The 15,737-nt window shown below is 37.2% G+C and overlaps 2 protein-coding genes across 2 annotated transcripts; one reads left to right on the forward strand and one right to left on the reverse strand.

The window, feature by feature from the left end:
- The first annotated feature begins 4,871 nt into the window (after nt 1-4,871).
- LOC121742226 (protein FAF-like, chloroplastic) lies at nt 4,872-6,448 on the forward strand. The gene has a single exon (XM_042135308.1). It carries the CDS (start codon nt 5,018-5,020, stop codon nt 6,233-6,235), a length of 1,218 nt encoding a protein of 405 aa, XP_041991242.1. The 5' UTR covers nt 4,872-5,017; the 3' UTR covers nt 6,236-6,448.
- Nucleotides 6,449-7,700: 1,252 nt separating this feature from the next.
- LOC121741578 (serine/threonine-protein phosphatase BSL3-like) lies at nt 7,701-15,079 on the reverse strand. Its single transcript, XM_042134410.1, has 21 exons — nt 14,396-15,079; nt 13,830-13,890; nt 13,657-13,735; nt 13,486-13,565; nt 13,269-13,363; nt 13,089-13,188; nt 12,398-12,467; nt 12,158-12,259; nt 11,967-12,048; nt 11,692-11,871; nt 11,145-11,409; nt 10,825-11,059; nt 10,578-10,748; nt 10,207-10,445; nt 10,046-10,130; nt 9,811-9,909; nt 9,532-9,731; nt 9,209-9,284; nt 8,781-8,916; nt 8,533-8,672; nt 7,701-8,431 (listed from the first exon to the last, which is right to left on the reverse strand). Exons 1-21 carry the CDS (start codon nt 14,796-14,798, stop codon nt 8,342-8,344), a joined length of 2,988 nt encoding a protein of 995 aa, XP_041990344.1. The 5' UTR covers nt 14,799-15,079; the 3' UTR covers nt 7,701-8,341.
- Nucleotides 15,080-15,737: the final 658 nt, after the last annotated feature.

Consider the following 15,737-nt stretch of genomic DNA (forward strand, 5'->3'; position numbering starts at 1 on the left):
TCAGTTCGGTTACCAATATACTGTTCGGCGATTAGGGACCGATATGCTGTTCGGCGATTAGGGACCGATATGCTGTTCGGTGATCTGACGAACTGCAATCATGCTCGGTGATTGGTCGAGTTTGTAGTCGTGCTCAGGGATTAACCGAGCTCAATGTTCGGTGTTGAGCTCGGTGCTGCTCAATGTTCGGTGTTGGTGCTCAGTGCTCGGTGTTGGTGTTCGGTGTTGGCCGAACTTAAACGTGTTCGGTGTTGGCCGAACTTAAACGAGTTCGGAGTTGACAGTTGTTATTAACTGATGCACGTCGTCGGATGCGACTAGTTAGTTAGCTTTAAATGAAAGCCGTTAGGTTTGAACTAGTTGTTAGATAAGTGTTAGTTAAATAGAGCCGAGCTGTGGAAAAAAGAAGAGAGAATTTTTCATCCAAGAGTTTTGTAATCTTCCACACAAATAAAACACAAGATTTCCATTGACTCTCCAAGAATTGTTTTTTTTGCTTATTCATTTTCATATCAAGTATTCGTTCTTCTCGTTCCGGAATCGATCTCGTTGTGATAACAAGATTGAGTCGCGTATCTGATACCATTACAAATACTGTAGATTATATTCGATTTTGCTAAATTGATGTCGCACGTAGTGGATTTAAACTAGCTCATATTTGAAGAAAGCTATCTTACATGTCAAATTAGGATAAATATGGGGAATACTTTGTTGTATACAAAATATTGTGTGTGTTTCATGCACACGATTAGTGATGTGAGATTATGAATATTAAATAATTATTTTTTAAAATTATCCATTTTCTTTGAATTTTGATGAACATTCAATTGAGGTATAATTTCCTTTATTTAAATCACACTTATAATTTTTCACAATTTAACGGTATTTTATTTTTTTTAAAATTTCATTCACTTTGAAATTAGATGAATATAAATCAATTAATAAACATAAATTATCCTACTAGTAAATAATTTAAACGATTTAAAAAAAATAAATACTCCTACCATCTTGTGAATAATGCAAATTAAATGATTAGTTAGTGACATGGTTATGATATTTAAGTGATGACTTGAATTAGTGAATAATGAATTTTAAATTATGAGTAATTGACAAATGACAAGAATATAAATGACTTTAACCTACCACAACATGTACACATGAACACACACATGTTTTATGTCATTTTACTTGTATGTATATAACAATAATAATGAATTGTAATACATGAAATAGTTAACCCACCCAAAATGCTAAAGTTAAAAAAAAAGTTATTGAAAATGATCAACATCACAAACTTTTTATAGATATATAGTACACCTCACACGTATTAACATGTACTATACACAATATATGCATTATGCACATATATAATATTTTATTTATATACACAAACAAAAATACCATCAAAATCTTGGGTCCCTATATGGAACATGACTCAAAGCATGGTTTCCACATATATTATTCCCTTTATTATTTTGATTTTTATTTATCTATGAATAGTAAAACACATAAAAGTTATATATAGCAATAGAATCTTGGTTGAGATATGATAGAACAATTACAACTGTTGGATAATGAAAAACATCAATATTGACGCAGTAAAAAGATTGATAGAAGCTGAATTTCTTAAAATTTATTCAAAAAGACGCAGATCTTTGATCTGATTGGAGATTGGAAATTTTGTTTTGATCACAATAAAAAATTAATATTTCGCAAAAAATCATAGGCATTATTACTAGTATACATACAGGGGCGGACACACTTGGAAAAGGGTGGGGCTTAAGCCCTTATCCAAAATATAATTTTTTATTTTTTAAATTCTAAATTCTCTTAAATTTTTGAAAAATCATCCATAGCCCTCCTTACTAAATAAATGCCGTTGAAGACTAAATCATCAAAATATTACGACAGAAAGGGCTGAACTAAATTCGGGACAAAAATGGAGAACGAATGGCTTCCGAATGATTGTGAGAAGATGATTCAATAATAATATAATACTACTATTTCTAAAAACCACCACTAAAAAGGTTTCTAAAAAATTGTGTCAATTTATTTATTGTTTTAAAGTTTAGTATTAATAGTTTATCTCAAAATTTGTGATTATTCATTTATTGTTTAAACATAATACTGCTAGTACTTATTATTCCTTACAAATAACCAACTGATTAAATCACGAATTGCGTATTAATTTTCCTTCCAAATTCATAACTTATTTTCAATAAATTGTGTATTATCGAAGTATAAATCTATCGACGGTAATCAAAAGAGACATTTTTATCGGGGGGGGGGGGGGGGGGAATATATACTATTCTCTCTGTCACATTAAAAGTGACACATTTTGCTTTTTGAGATATTCCATTCTAAATGATACTACTACATTTCTAAATATGAAAAATCACTCTCTCAACCTTTTCCACTCTTATCTTGTTCTCTTCACTTTACTCATAAACCAACAATACATAAAATCTCATGCCGAATTAGAAATGTTCCACTTAGAGTGAGACGAAATCATTTTTCTTTTTAGTAAAAGTCAACACATTTCTCTCATTTAGTTTACTCTCTTATTTTATTGTCTTTTCATCTCTCTACTTTTTTCATTTCCTACTTTATTCATCATTTATTTAACTCACTTAACACATTTTTTTTAAATTGCTTGTAAAAAATGGCTTCATTACTACGGAATAGAGGGAGTATATATTCAGCCGTTACTATGATATTTTCTGCGTCTGCCCCTGTATACATATGTACATATATGATTCCCATAGTATATATATAAATGAATAAAATAGTTACAAATGTATGGTGATTCTTTTTTATTTAAAAATTTTAATTAACGAATTTATGGCCGCCCAATGGTGGTGCCTCTTTCAAAGTTATTCCTTTGCTTCCTTCTTAAGCCATTTTCATCCAATCATCCACTCTTTTATGCTTTACCTAATTGTAAATTGCTCTACCTCATAATATTCTTCCCATGTTAATCTTATCTGGTCTCTTCTTTTTTTCATAAATATCTACTTGAAATCCCTAAATTCCTTAACCTAGAAATGTATAGATGGAATTCGAACTCGTAATGTATAGTTCAAGACTTAATCGACCTTTCATAGGACAGTAGCCCATCAATCATGTAGACTTCAGTTTTCTTGTGAATCATAGTCTTTTATATATGTTCACTTTGCTACTTATTGATGGAATTCGAACTCATAAATTATCATTCACGAGTTATCAACTTTCACCTTTTCATTATCGGTCTTAATCATCCATTGAAATGTACCAAAACCCATCCCCATTTTTCGAGGACCGTAAAAATGCTCAGACGGTAATTTGGCCGACAGTCTATCAAGAATTACGATAATTTAGATAGGATAAAATCAACATAGTATACCAAAAAAGAACAACACATGATAAGCTATCAAAAGACAATAACCAACTAACAAATAACAAAAACACACGACAGTATCAGGCTCGCACGACTCCTTTAACAAATGCACTTATTGATCTTGTAGCACATAACATATCTAAATAGCGCACACACAACATAAATCATAATCTCCTCAAACAAGCCATTGAAGAAGGCTATGATAACAACACAAGCAAGAACAAGGATAACAATGACGACAAGGATAACAATGACGACAAAATTATGTGAGGAAACAACAAAATTTGTCTTGTAATTTTAATAAAATAATGAATCTTCTTCGCATTAAAAAGGTTAAAAAGCTCCATTTTAGCATGAAGCCATATAACACCGTCCACCTATTATCCCAATGAGTATGAGATTCAATCATTGTTTCCTTATTTCTATAATTTATCGCTATCTCAATTTTATAACTTTAACAAAACAAGAAATTAAATAAAAGCATACCCAACATTACAAATTTAAAATTAAAGATAATCCAAGAAGGAAAAACTGAAAAAATAAATTCGAAATAAATAGACCTTGGAACAAAAAAAAAATCAAAATAATACTTTGTCATTGAATTGAACGCATCAATTTTATAAATTATATCTTTAAATAATGGAGTAATAAATAAATAATGCTAGTTTTTAAAAGCAAATTCCAAAACAAGAAAGTCAATAACACTCCATATTTTCCTAACATAGAATGAAATTCATTATTAAGAGCATCCACAATAGCGCCTAGCGCACCGCCTAGCCGAGCGCCGGCGCTAGGCGATCTATTGCAACCGCCTTGCGGATTTCGCGATAAAAAACCGCCTAGCGCTCGGCGGTTCCGCGGCGCTAGGCGGTGCGCTAGGCGATCCGCTAGGCGCTATTGCAGCGTCCGGATCGCCTAGCGCACCGCCTAGCGCGAATTTTTATTTTTATTTTTTTTTTCCGAAACACTATATATACGCGACTTGCCTTTCTTTTTCATTCGCACCACTTGTATTAACGAGTATTGTGTGATTGTTAATTATGTCATTTTCATTTTCATTCGCACCACTATATATACGCGACTTGCTTGTCATTTTCATTCGCACCACTATATATACGCGACTTGCCTGTCATTTTCATTTTTAAATTATTGTAATATTTTTAAATTATTGTACTTTTTAAATTTTTAATAGTATTATTAATGTTTCCTGTATATGTCTCGTAAATTAAATTCCGTATATTATGTGATTGTTAATTATGTCATTTTATGTAATTGTTATTAGTGATGTGGCTATTGATGTGACTGGGCTATTTATGATGTGGCTAGGCTATGGCTGGGCTATTTATGATGTGGCAGGAGGATTTTTAGTGCTGATGATGTGGCAGTGGTTAGGCTATTGGTGGGCTATTCCTACTGTGGATGCTCTAACAAAATTGAAAGACTTAATTTTATAACAGAGTGAGAGAGATGGTGGCGTAGGCTGTGGGGCACAATGAATCCATTCGATTCTGCATTTTGCGCTCCTACAAATACCTCTCCATTCTCTCCCCTTCCATTTGCATTCAACCCATCACCACTAATCCTCACTTCCCACACATCTCCAGCAGATTTAATCGGTCTGCGTTGATTGTGTTCGACGAAATGCCTCTGAGAAGAGCCTCCAACCACATTCCCTCCGACGACCTCGAGCAGGGCATCGTCACCATCCTCGCCGCCGATTCCCACACCGCCGCCAAAGCCGCATCAATCCGCCGCACTCTCTCCGCCGACATGTCCTCCAAGAAATGGCTCAATCAAAACGGCTTCTTCTCCATCAAGAAGGATGAAGAATTCAACCAATCCCCAAATCAAGATGAAGTGTGGCGATCAATCCAAGCTGAGAACGCCAAGAATCCGCCCCAAAAAACCGGAGTTTGGGGGCAAATTCTCACCCAGAGGAGCGATGATTCCGTGGTGCAGCCGCCGTATGTTCATCCCATGGTGAAGCGGAGCAAGAGCAGCATGAGCGAGAAGAGCCTCGAGGTCTGCACCGAGAGCCTCGGGTCCGAGACGGGGTCGGATTGCTTCTCCGACCCCGAGCTCGGAGATGAAGAGGAGCTGATCAAGAAAAGAGAACAACAACAAGTAGTTTTCCCTTTTGCTGATGAAAATTTGAATGTAGTTGTCAAGTTCAAGAAGTCTCCGCCGCCGCGGACTTTCCCTCCTCCGCTGCCCTCCATCGACGGTGGCGCCTCCGTGCAAATGCACTCTCGCCGCGAGAACGGGAGGCTGGTTCTCGAAGCTGTCTCGGTCGCTCCAAGAAACTACTTCCACGCCAACCGCGAAGACGGCCGCCTCCTCCTCACCTTAAAGAATCATGCTCCGGCGGAGGACGCGGCGGCGCCGCCGCCGGAGGAGGCAACGAGGGAAAAGGGTGTTGGAAAAGAGGAATCTTTGGTGGTGGAACAGAATCTATGCATGCCAACTGGAATGATAAGTGTGCATAAATCAATGAGAAAGCTCATGACAGTAGGGAATTACAATATTACCCCTAATACATGTGGGGCCACTGCGAAAAACCTGGGATTTATCGACGGATTTACCGACGGAACAGAGACGGTCGTCCCTTACCGACGATTTACCGACGTCGGAAAAGTCGCCGACGTTTTTCCGACCGAGACGCGGCAGTCGCTCCCGCCTCGGCCGCCTACCCCGCCGGCTGCTTCGTCGCTCAACGCGTACGAGTATTTCTGGCGGAGCAAGCCGGGGTTCATGATGAGCAGCAAGAAGACGAATCAAGATTTGGTGCTATACATGTGGGGATGCAAAGAGGGGAGGAGGTCTCTTATTTGGGAGCCATATTGCATAGCCACTTCTTGATTATTATAATTGTTGAAGGAAAGTAATGATTTTTAATTCACCTCAAGAATTGCAAAAAAAAAAAAGATGAAGAAAAATGTTGATTTTAATTTTTAACTGGTTAATATTGTTGATCTTCCTCTTCCCATTGCCCCTGTTGTTCCCAAGAGATCTGTGTAGCCAGAAATAAGAATTAATGGGAGTGAGCACAAAAACTTGCTCTTTTTTCCATCACATGAGTTCCATCATTCACTTAGTTATCATGTTTGATCAAAACAATAAAACAAAATTTAGTGTGTCTTAGTGGATTCTATAATGTTTGAAATTGGGATATTAAATTATGAAGTTCTATAACAAAATTATGAAGTTAGTTAGTATGTGTTCATTTAAATCACAAAATTTGATTAAATTATGGTTAATTCTATAACGTTTGAAATCGAGACATTAAATCGTGAAGTTTCATTTTTTTTGCAATTGTCTCATTCATTTGCAAAATGTTTGTGTGATGTTCAAATCTACATGTTACATTAAAATATGCATATTTTTCATTCCTTTTTTTTTTATATTTTAACATAATAACATCAAGGCGTTTTTAACTATCACAAAATAAACGTATATACATTGATGAGACAATTGAAAAAAAAATTAAAACTTAATAATTTAAAATTTCGATTTCAGTTATGGGAGTAAATCTTTTCGGTTTGTCAGAATTTGGTGGTTTGAAGATCTTTGAAGTTGGAGACAATGTGATCAATATTCTAGATTTGTTATTGTCCTCTTGGATTGTGTTTTATTACAACACTAGTGAGGCAGCTATAGATGGACATTCAGCTCTAGCACAAACGAATTATTACATGAAATATGCTTTGTACGTTGAAGTAGCCTTTATTGAGTGGGAATGAGTGTGACAGAAATTTGCCATATTCCCCATTTAATAATCCAAGATTCCATTATTTTAGTAAATGAGAGAGAAAACCACCAAGGTGGTGAGTAGATAATTTCCTTGTTATTTTTAGGTCTACTTATATGAGAAAAAAGAAGAAGATTAAACTTAAGCTACAATTCTCTTGTTACGTAAGTGCTATCAAATTAAGCTCTTGATTTCTCCAACACATATTAAGAAATTATCTGATTTTTAAAATTATAGTATTAGTCGTTTAATGTTTTAATATACTTCCAATTAGGAATATGGACAACAATTTTAGAGAATAAATAAAACACTAAATTCATGAGAAAGAGGAAGTACCCACTTAGCTAAGCTTAATTTAGAGCTTATCGAATATTTTAAAAGCTTATAAAAAGCTTAACTTAGTAGTATCTCCCAAAATTTCAAATTATGACCTACTAAATTAAAGAACGCCATAAATATGCTACTACTGATTAAGATTGTAAACCTTAAAATAAACATCAAACAGTAATAAATCAAGCACTGAAAAAATTGGTCAATAGAGTTTGTAAAATAAAACAGAGAAATTGAATATCCATATAAATAAAAAAGAATATTTCATATCGTATTTTTGAATGCCTATCAATACACGAAAACCCAATAAATTGAACTGCATCTGTGAAAAGGACATAATTGTATCGTTATTCCAAACAACAATTGCAAAGAAAAACCTATTATCATCACACAATTGTAGCTAAAGTAGACACAAATTACACAAGGCAACACCCTCTCTCTCTCTCTCTCTCTCTCTCTCTCTCTCTCTCTCTCTCTCTCTCTCTCTCTATTATACATGAAAATATCTCACCAACCAACCTCGTATACAAACCTCTTAAAATAGAAGAAGATTAAAATGATACACCTAAACTAAGAAACAAAAGAAGAGAGGAACGTAAGAACTAACGATGAATACCGGCGCCTGCCCACCCAACGAAGAAATGACAATGCTGACTACCTGATTTCTCATGTACAGAAACACAAAAGTATACACATTTCTCGTTTGAACTTGTCGCCTCTTCCTCGGAGAGCTCCTCAACCGTATGAAACATATCGGGATCTCAAGGCCTTGAAGCCACCAAGAGGTAATTCTCCAGGTGGTATCGTGCTATGTACAAATGGCTGGAATGCCCCGGATGTCAGCATAAGCCCGGAAGATGTGGTAGAAAATCATCTGTGACCATAATCTAAATCCAAGCAAGAGAGCCTCGATCATTACTATTATTGACTTGAGGTCGGCCTCTAGTAGGCGTGGGTGGCCGGTTAGCATTGAGTTCCTGGATTGAATCCGAAATGAATGACATAAGATAAGAAACACGACCACATGATAAGATAATAAGAGATTGATTGTATGTATGGTTGGAGACAAAAGTAGCACCTGCATCCAAGTGTCTTCTGTGTGGTGATCTGGAGATGTTTCGGGAGATGAAATCGCAGGGGGCAACGGATGAATGAGTTTAGGCACAACTACTAAATCTCTACCCAAAACCAAGATAGCCCCAGCATTATTTGCAGTACCTGTAGAAATTAGAATAACATACTACAGTCAACCTTCGAATGATAAACAAGTAACATGACGCTGGAAATATTAACTAAGGATCGTTAATCTAAAAAACCAGGACATACCACAGTAGTTTGTGGCAGAAAAAAGAGTAATTAAGTGTCCCTGAGCAAATCTTTCAAAGCCGTCCATTACACATTCATGTGCTCGGACTATCAACTGAAGGTCATTGTTGTTACAGAATTCCATGACACGATCAGGCTGCATCAGATAAAATAAATTATCAAGCACAAGCATAGGAGGCAAAAATTATTCTCCTTCTGTGAGTATAATGTTTTACGGAGCCAAAATCCCACATAGCTATGTTTGTGAATAAAATGATAGCCAGACTCATAACAATTCAAGGTGAAAGAAGCATGGTTCTATAGCTATATTTAGTGTTTCATAATTTATGACCGATATCTATATTCCACAAAGTATATACTTAAGTTGCCTCGTGAGGTTTTGTATCATGTAAAGATACATATTAAGAAGAATATGAGAGGAAACCAACCCCGAAGGTTACTAATCCAGGACCTCTTGCATTTGGCCGCAGCCCTTCTACACTGTCATTTTCAGTGGGATCGGACCTAAAACGAAAAGATTCAAATCAATATCACAACAATTGAAACTACTAGGGGGAGTTTACTTTGTGTGATAGGATTGATTGATAAAAATAATCCGAGATAATCCACGATTTACTTGGATGGATTGAATATTTTGAGCCTGTTTGATCATCATATCCTTCTAATACTTAATCCTATGTTTTATCAATCTATCCTATCACTCAAAGTAAATGCCCCCAAAGAGATGGGGAAAAAACCAACTTGAACTAACCACAATAAGTCCATAAGAACAATTGATCCTGCTTCCATAGGAATTGGCCGTTGGATATTCTCAATCTGTTCGACATGGTTTATAGATCTCCCAATACCACCATGCATACAGATAATCTTTTTCTCAATTAATGCAGCTAGAGGAAGCCAGTTGAACAATCTATTTATCCGATGCCATGTCCATATTCCATCTCTCTCACCCTATACAGAAGCTGTATAAGTCGTATGCTTCATCCAAATAACAGGTCAATGAAGATATTTAGAAAATTTATGTATTTACCATACGCTCAATGCACTCAATCCGAAAGCCAAAAAGAGCATTGATATCAGCAGCCTCATGATTGCCGCGGATTAGATGTACTTGATGTTGATACTCAACCTGCAAATTCATTAGGGAAACAATTGAGATAATCAATAATCAATCATGGCCAGATAATTTCAGAACGAGGCAGCAAATTATGGTTTTTACAAACAAATAGGAGAAAAAGTAGACATTACTAAAGATAAGCAAATACCTTCAAAGCAAGGAGAAGAGTAATGGTTTCCAAGCTATGCTGGCCACGGTCAACATAGTCTCCCAAGAAGAGATAATCAATATATCTGACAAGCATTCCACATATCTGTTTAATGTCATAGCAACAAACTTTAATGGCAAAAAGTTGATTAAAAAACTCACGCAATGTCTCCTGCAGTTGAAGGAGATCCATATTCATCAAAAAGCCTCATAAGATCTCCAAATTGACCGTGCAAATCACCAAATATCTTAATAGGAGCCTTAAGCTGTAGCACACTTGGTTCACTCGAAAATATTCTCTCAGCACTATCACAAAGATCAGCAATCTCATTACAGTCCAAGAAAAATTGTCTTCGAACTGGAGGCTTCCACCCGCGAGGTTTCAAAAGATGAGTAATAACCTGAGACATTGACAGGCTGTGATGAAAATTTCGGAAAATTGGGGGGGGGGGGGGGCTCATAACAAGGTATTTCCCATGTCAGCTACTTACTAAACCAAAAAATTTGATTGTATGATTCTATTACCGAGTTACCTTCTTAGGTACACTGTTAATTGACATTTGTCGATCTAAGAGTTTCCTAGCTGCTGTTGCACTTTCTGGAGTTCCATAGCTGACCCGTCTGCCTTCATTTTCAAACTGATCGATTGACAACTGTCTAACCATACCACCTAAGGCACCACCGGTCTCTGCAGCTACAACCACCTGCACATGTACTCAGTGTCAATAGAGCATTTAACTCGGAGTGGTTATGTACTACATATCTTGTCTTGATACTGACAGCACGATGATGAAGTCGAACTCCAGCTGGGATAGAATTCATTGACATTGCAGAGTCGGGTTTGATCAATGTAGATTGTTTTCCACTTGGCGTTGCCTCAGCCCCACGATCTCTGTCTGGCAGCTCAATTTCTCCATTTACTTGTCGAGCTTTAGCAGCTTTTAATGTGGCACTAATCGCCTCAGCTTCAGCTGCAGCAGCTTCAACTAAATAGTCGACACCTTTACTTGATTGTCTGTGCACAAAAAAATCAAATTTGAGTCAACTGGCATAGCAAACCAATCAGCAAGACAGCATGATTAAAGGTAATAGAAATATACCGAGAAATCGCATTCTCTGTGCTTATATCTGTATAGATATCACCATTTGCAGGAGGGGCAACAGGACTTCCAACAACAACAGAACCATCAGAGCCAGAATCAGTAAGAGGTACCCTTGGTCTATCATCATTAAATCCATATCTTCCTTGTGGCCTCCCTTGCTGCAAATTGGATGCTGCAGCCGCAGCTGCAGCATGAGAAGCTGCACTAGTCGTTTCAGAAGCAGCCAGATCTTCAGCGACAAGCAAATCATCAAGAAGAACCCCTACAGCATTGTTTTTCAATAGTTAATACAACCTCTGTGACTGGGTATATGTCTGGTAATAGCAGAGATTGTTCCAATGCAACAAAACATCAAAATATAAGGGCAAAAGTGATAAAACCTATTCTTTTGAGAAGTATGAGCTATATGCCTCAATATAGAATTCAAAAACCGGGATATGTGACGTCATCAGAGAAATGGATTAAGATCTTAGTACCACTGTAAATTTAAACCTAGGACCAATACTCCAATAGATTATTATCAGTTAAATGTATCATGTCTCACCACCACGTAGACCACCATAAATGAATATCAAGTCACCAACAGCAGCGGCAGCATGCCTACATTGCCTTGTTAATTCAACTGCTGCATCTCCTCCAGCAGCATCAGCACTGTATCGACCTGTTCTCGGAGTTGTGACAACAGACTTTGTATCACACCAAACTCCAGCTGCTGTATCCAAAACTGCACAAATACAAATTCAAGATAATCACAAATCATATACATGCAGTTACATATGGAAACATATATAGTAGTGTAATAGATAACCAAATGATTACCGGCAACACTTGAGGAGTCCTCCACCATGCGTCCACCACCAAGTGCCCCTCCGGAGACATGAAGACGTGCATTAACAAAAACCTGGAAAAGTGGCATAAACCATTATGTTTCACATAGCTGTCTTTATTTTTGCAACTACATGAATAATTATTACAACAATTAACGAGAGGATACTGAAGAAATAACTTACCGCTGCATGTTGATACCTTGGTGACGGTGAGACACCAGGTGCAATGGCCCATTCCCACCTACCATCTCTGTGCTTAGCAAGCCCGTATGCACTAGCTAGTGGCTGTGTATTATGTCATTTGAAGAAAATCAGTCAAACAGAGAGAGTTGATGGAAGTTGCACCCATGACTATTGAAGAGAATGCCCGCAAAGGATTGAAGAAACATCAACATTATAGTTTTGTGCATGACAAAGACTTACAACACTATTTGCATCCCTTCCACCACAAAGCAGAAGAAGACCATCGGATCGCGCACTTGCAGTTGCATACCTGGGCAGGTGGCCATGTTAGCACAGCCTAAGATCTTAACTTTATTTGATAAACAAAATGAAAGCGTCAAATTTCCCATCAACTCTAATCTTTTCATACTTTTCATTTCTTCTTGTTAATACCTTGCTTCGCAAAGACAAGAAAATACAGTCCTTTATGTTTTATCTATTTATTTAATAATATTAAACACTTTTGAGACTTATTTAAGATTAATACAAAATATTCCAAAATTTGATAGAAAATATAAGGTACTCCAATTATAAAATGAGGTGGTAGGATTTAAACACTTAAAGCAATATTATTTTCTTAAATAAATTTAATTATGTACTTATTAATTATTCAACTACGTAAATAAGAAATACAATAATTCGATTAAATAAAATTTATTTTCGATTATGGTAATTCATACTTTCTCTAATTTATGTTCATTGCTGATTATTTTACATTATTGCAAGTTATTTACATAATAACTGAGTTCCAATATTTCTGCAAATATTGAATAGGAAAGTAAACTCCAAAATAAATTATGGTTTCTCAGTTGAAGAGAACAAAGTAAATATTTTTGGCCAAAGTGACTCATCCAAAAATAATAAGATTATGAAGAAAGTTGCACAAACTCACATGCATGGAGGGGGGCCTTCACCCTCCGGCTCTAGTTTCCTCCATTCATATGGCTTTGCAGCAGTGTCCAATGCCCATACATCAGCTAAAGGCCGTTTCCCTATAAAAAAGAATGATCAATTTGTTTACCAACAGGCATCACATAATATACAGAGGGATGCATAATTTAAGAAGACAAACCATCATTTCCCCCAATTGCCATTAAATACCGCTGTCCCACCAAAGCCATTACATGCCCATACCGTGGGCCGGGGCCAGGACCATGCACCACAACCCTAATGAAATTCAGATGCTAGCTCAGTGATTATATACAATGAAGTAAATGGGTTGTACAGAGCATGATCACTCCAGGTTATGGAGCAAACAATACAAAGATGCATTTAACATAAAAACTTACCTATGCCATCTTGGCCGTTGCTGTGTAAGATCCAGAACATGAAGATCTTCAGCCGATAAACCAGCCGGACCAATCCCACCCTATGACAGATAAGAGCCACAACTTGTTTATCCAAACTTAAAAAGGATAGATATGTAACTTCTATAGCGATAATTTCATCTGTCAACAAACCTGAATAACAACCATGGTGCCTACAGCAGTTGCAACATGAGCCGCCCTAGGTGTGGGTGGCTCCCCAATCGGGGTTACACTGAAAATATATAAAAGTCCCCAGCTTGATTAACAAAAGTACAAACTGAATGAACCAACAACCAGACCAGAACAAAAAGATCATCTTAACTTACCATGACCACTTATTTGCCAATACATCATAGCAATGCACATCTGCAGTAGCACCAGCCAAACCTGCAATAACATGTTTCCGAAATTAGAATCTGTGATATGATCAGCTAGTGATATAATTCCCATTTTCAGTATGACTATCTATCATTAACAGAAACAAGCAGTTAAGCACTGGATAAAAATTTTATAAATAGCCTTCAACGTCCATGTTATAAAAATGTTATACTATCGAAAACTTGTTTTAAATCTTAATTACCAAATTCTTCTACAAGCTAAATGCTTAAGACCCTCTAACAAAATTCATCACAGCTGCACAAGATAAATCAGTCTCCACAGAACCCTCTCAATCACCAATAAACTCATCTTTTGAGTAATTCAGATTCCAATATTAATAGCACCAAAAATCATTCTCATTTCAATCTATACCACAAATTTACTCAAGAAAATCAAGACATAGTTCCCATGCTTCAAATCATTATCGTAATCAACTTAAGGTGACTAAATCATCAAGAGAGGAGAAATCAACTTTTGACGCATTACAAGTATCTAGAGATATATGAGAACATACGGATTCCTGCGCTTCCCGCAGAAGAAGGAGTTCCCGATGCAGCTGAATTGCCTTCGAGCGCCGTCGCCCCTCCAAATAGAATCAATCTCGGCCCTATGTATCCAGGACTCCCCTCCTCCCCAACCGCCGGCACCGCAGTCAGCGTGTGGCCACATCGCGGACCTGGACCATCCTCCTTCTTCTCAATTATCGCGTTCACCACAGTATACATCGGCGCGCAGCGTGGCCCGCCCACCGCCGCCCCTCCGCTATTACTATTATTGATATTGCTCTGCTCCTGCTGCAGCTGCGGCGACGAGGATTGAGATTCGCCGGACAGCAGCGCGACCGAATTAGCGGCCGAGGCGGAGTCTGGCGACGGATCTCGATCGGTCTCGCCGGCCATAGCGGAATCAACGTCCATTAATTCGAAAAAGCCCTAATTCCAAAGCTTCGCAATGGCACCGGAGCTGGAATCCTCAAAAATGGGCATTTCGCATCTTCATTTTGGAGAAAGCCCTAGCTCCGATCGATTGAGAGATTTCACAAACACAAACAGAGACGAATTCCCCTTTTTGTTCAAAGTTTCGCTTTATTTCGTCGCTTTATCTTTGAAGAGGTGACGAGGAATACAAACGGGACGGCTAATCTAAACACGCTCTATCTCTCTCTCTCCAACACAACTGTTTCTCTCTTTCTTTCTCTACAAATAAATCTAGCTCTTTACAGAGAGATTGAATTAACGCTTTTTAAGATTCCGTTAATTACCGCAGTAAATATTTGGGAAAAGGAAATCTTCGAATTTTGGAAAGGTGACGACGGCTGTTCCCATTTTAACGGAGGTGAAATGTTGGGGATTGCGTGAAAGAGACGTCACAGTGAGGCGCGTGCGGACGAGCGAACTGACGTGGCCTGACATAACCACAAGGGAGGGAGCTGGCTTCACCTTTTATTGTCTCTCTCTTAATATTATTACCATCTATTATGAAATTAAAACATTCAAATATAATTATATTACCACTATACTCTCCACCATTCCTCAAATAATATATGGGGTGTGATTGCCATGAATATTAGATTAATCTTGACTCAGTTATACTCCCTCATTCTCTCACGTAAGTATGAAATTCTCCACTAAATATACTTTAAAATTTCTTTTCTTGTTATCTTTCTCATATTTTATTAATTATGTATTAAAGCTCTGAACCAATTGTTCATACTTCTCGGAAGTGTAAGGTGGGTACTAGATTAGGTTGGTAAATATGGTGGTTCGCATTTACTTGCTCGTTCATGTTTGACATGTGTCTATAGCAGTCATATTTATTATTACGTTGTGCTTATTAACCTCTCACAGAAAGGAAAA

The sequence above is a fragment of the Salvia splendens genome, chromosome 7 (assembly GCF_004379255.2).
Source record: "Salvia splendens isolate huo1 chromosome 7, SspV2, whole genome shotgun sequence".
Taxonomy (NCBI): Eukaryota; Viridiplantae; Streptophyta; class Magnoliopsida; order Lamiales; family Lamiaceae; genus Salvia; species Salvia splendens.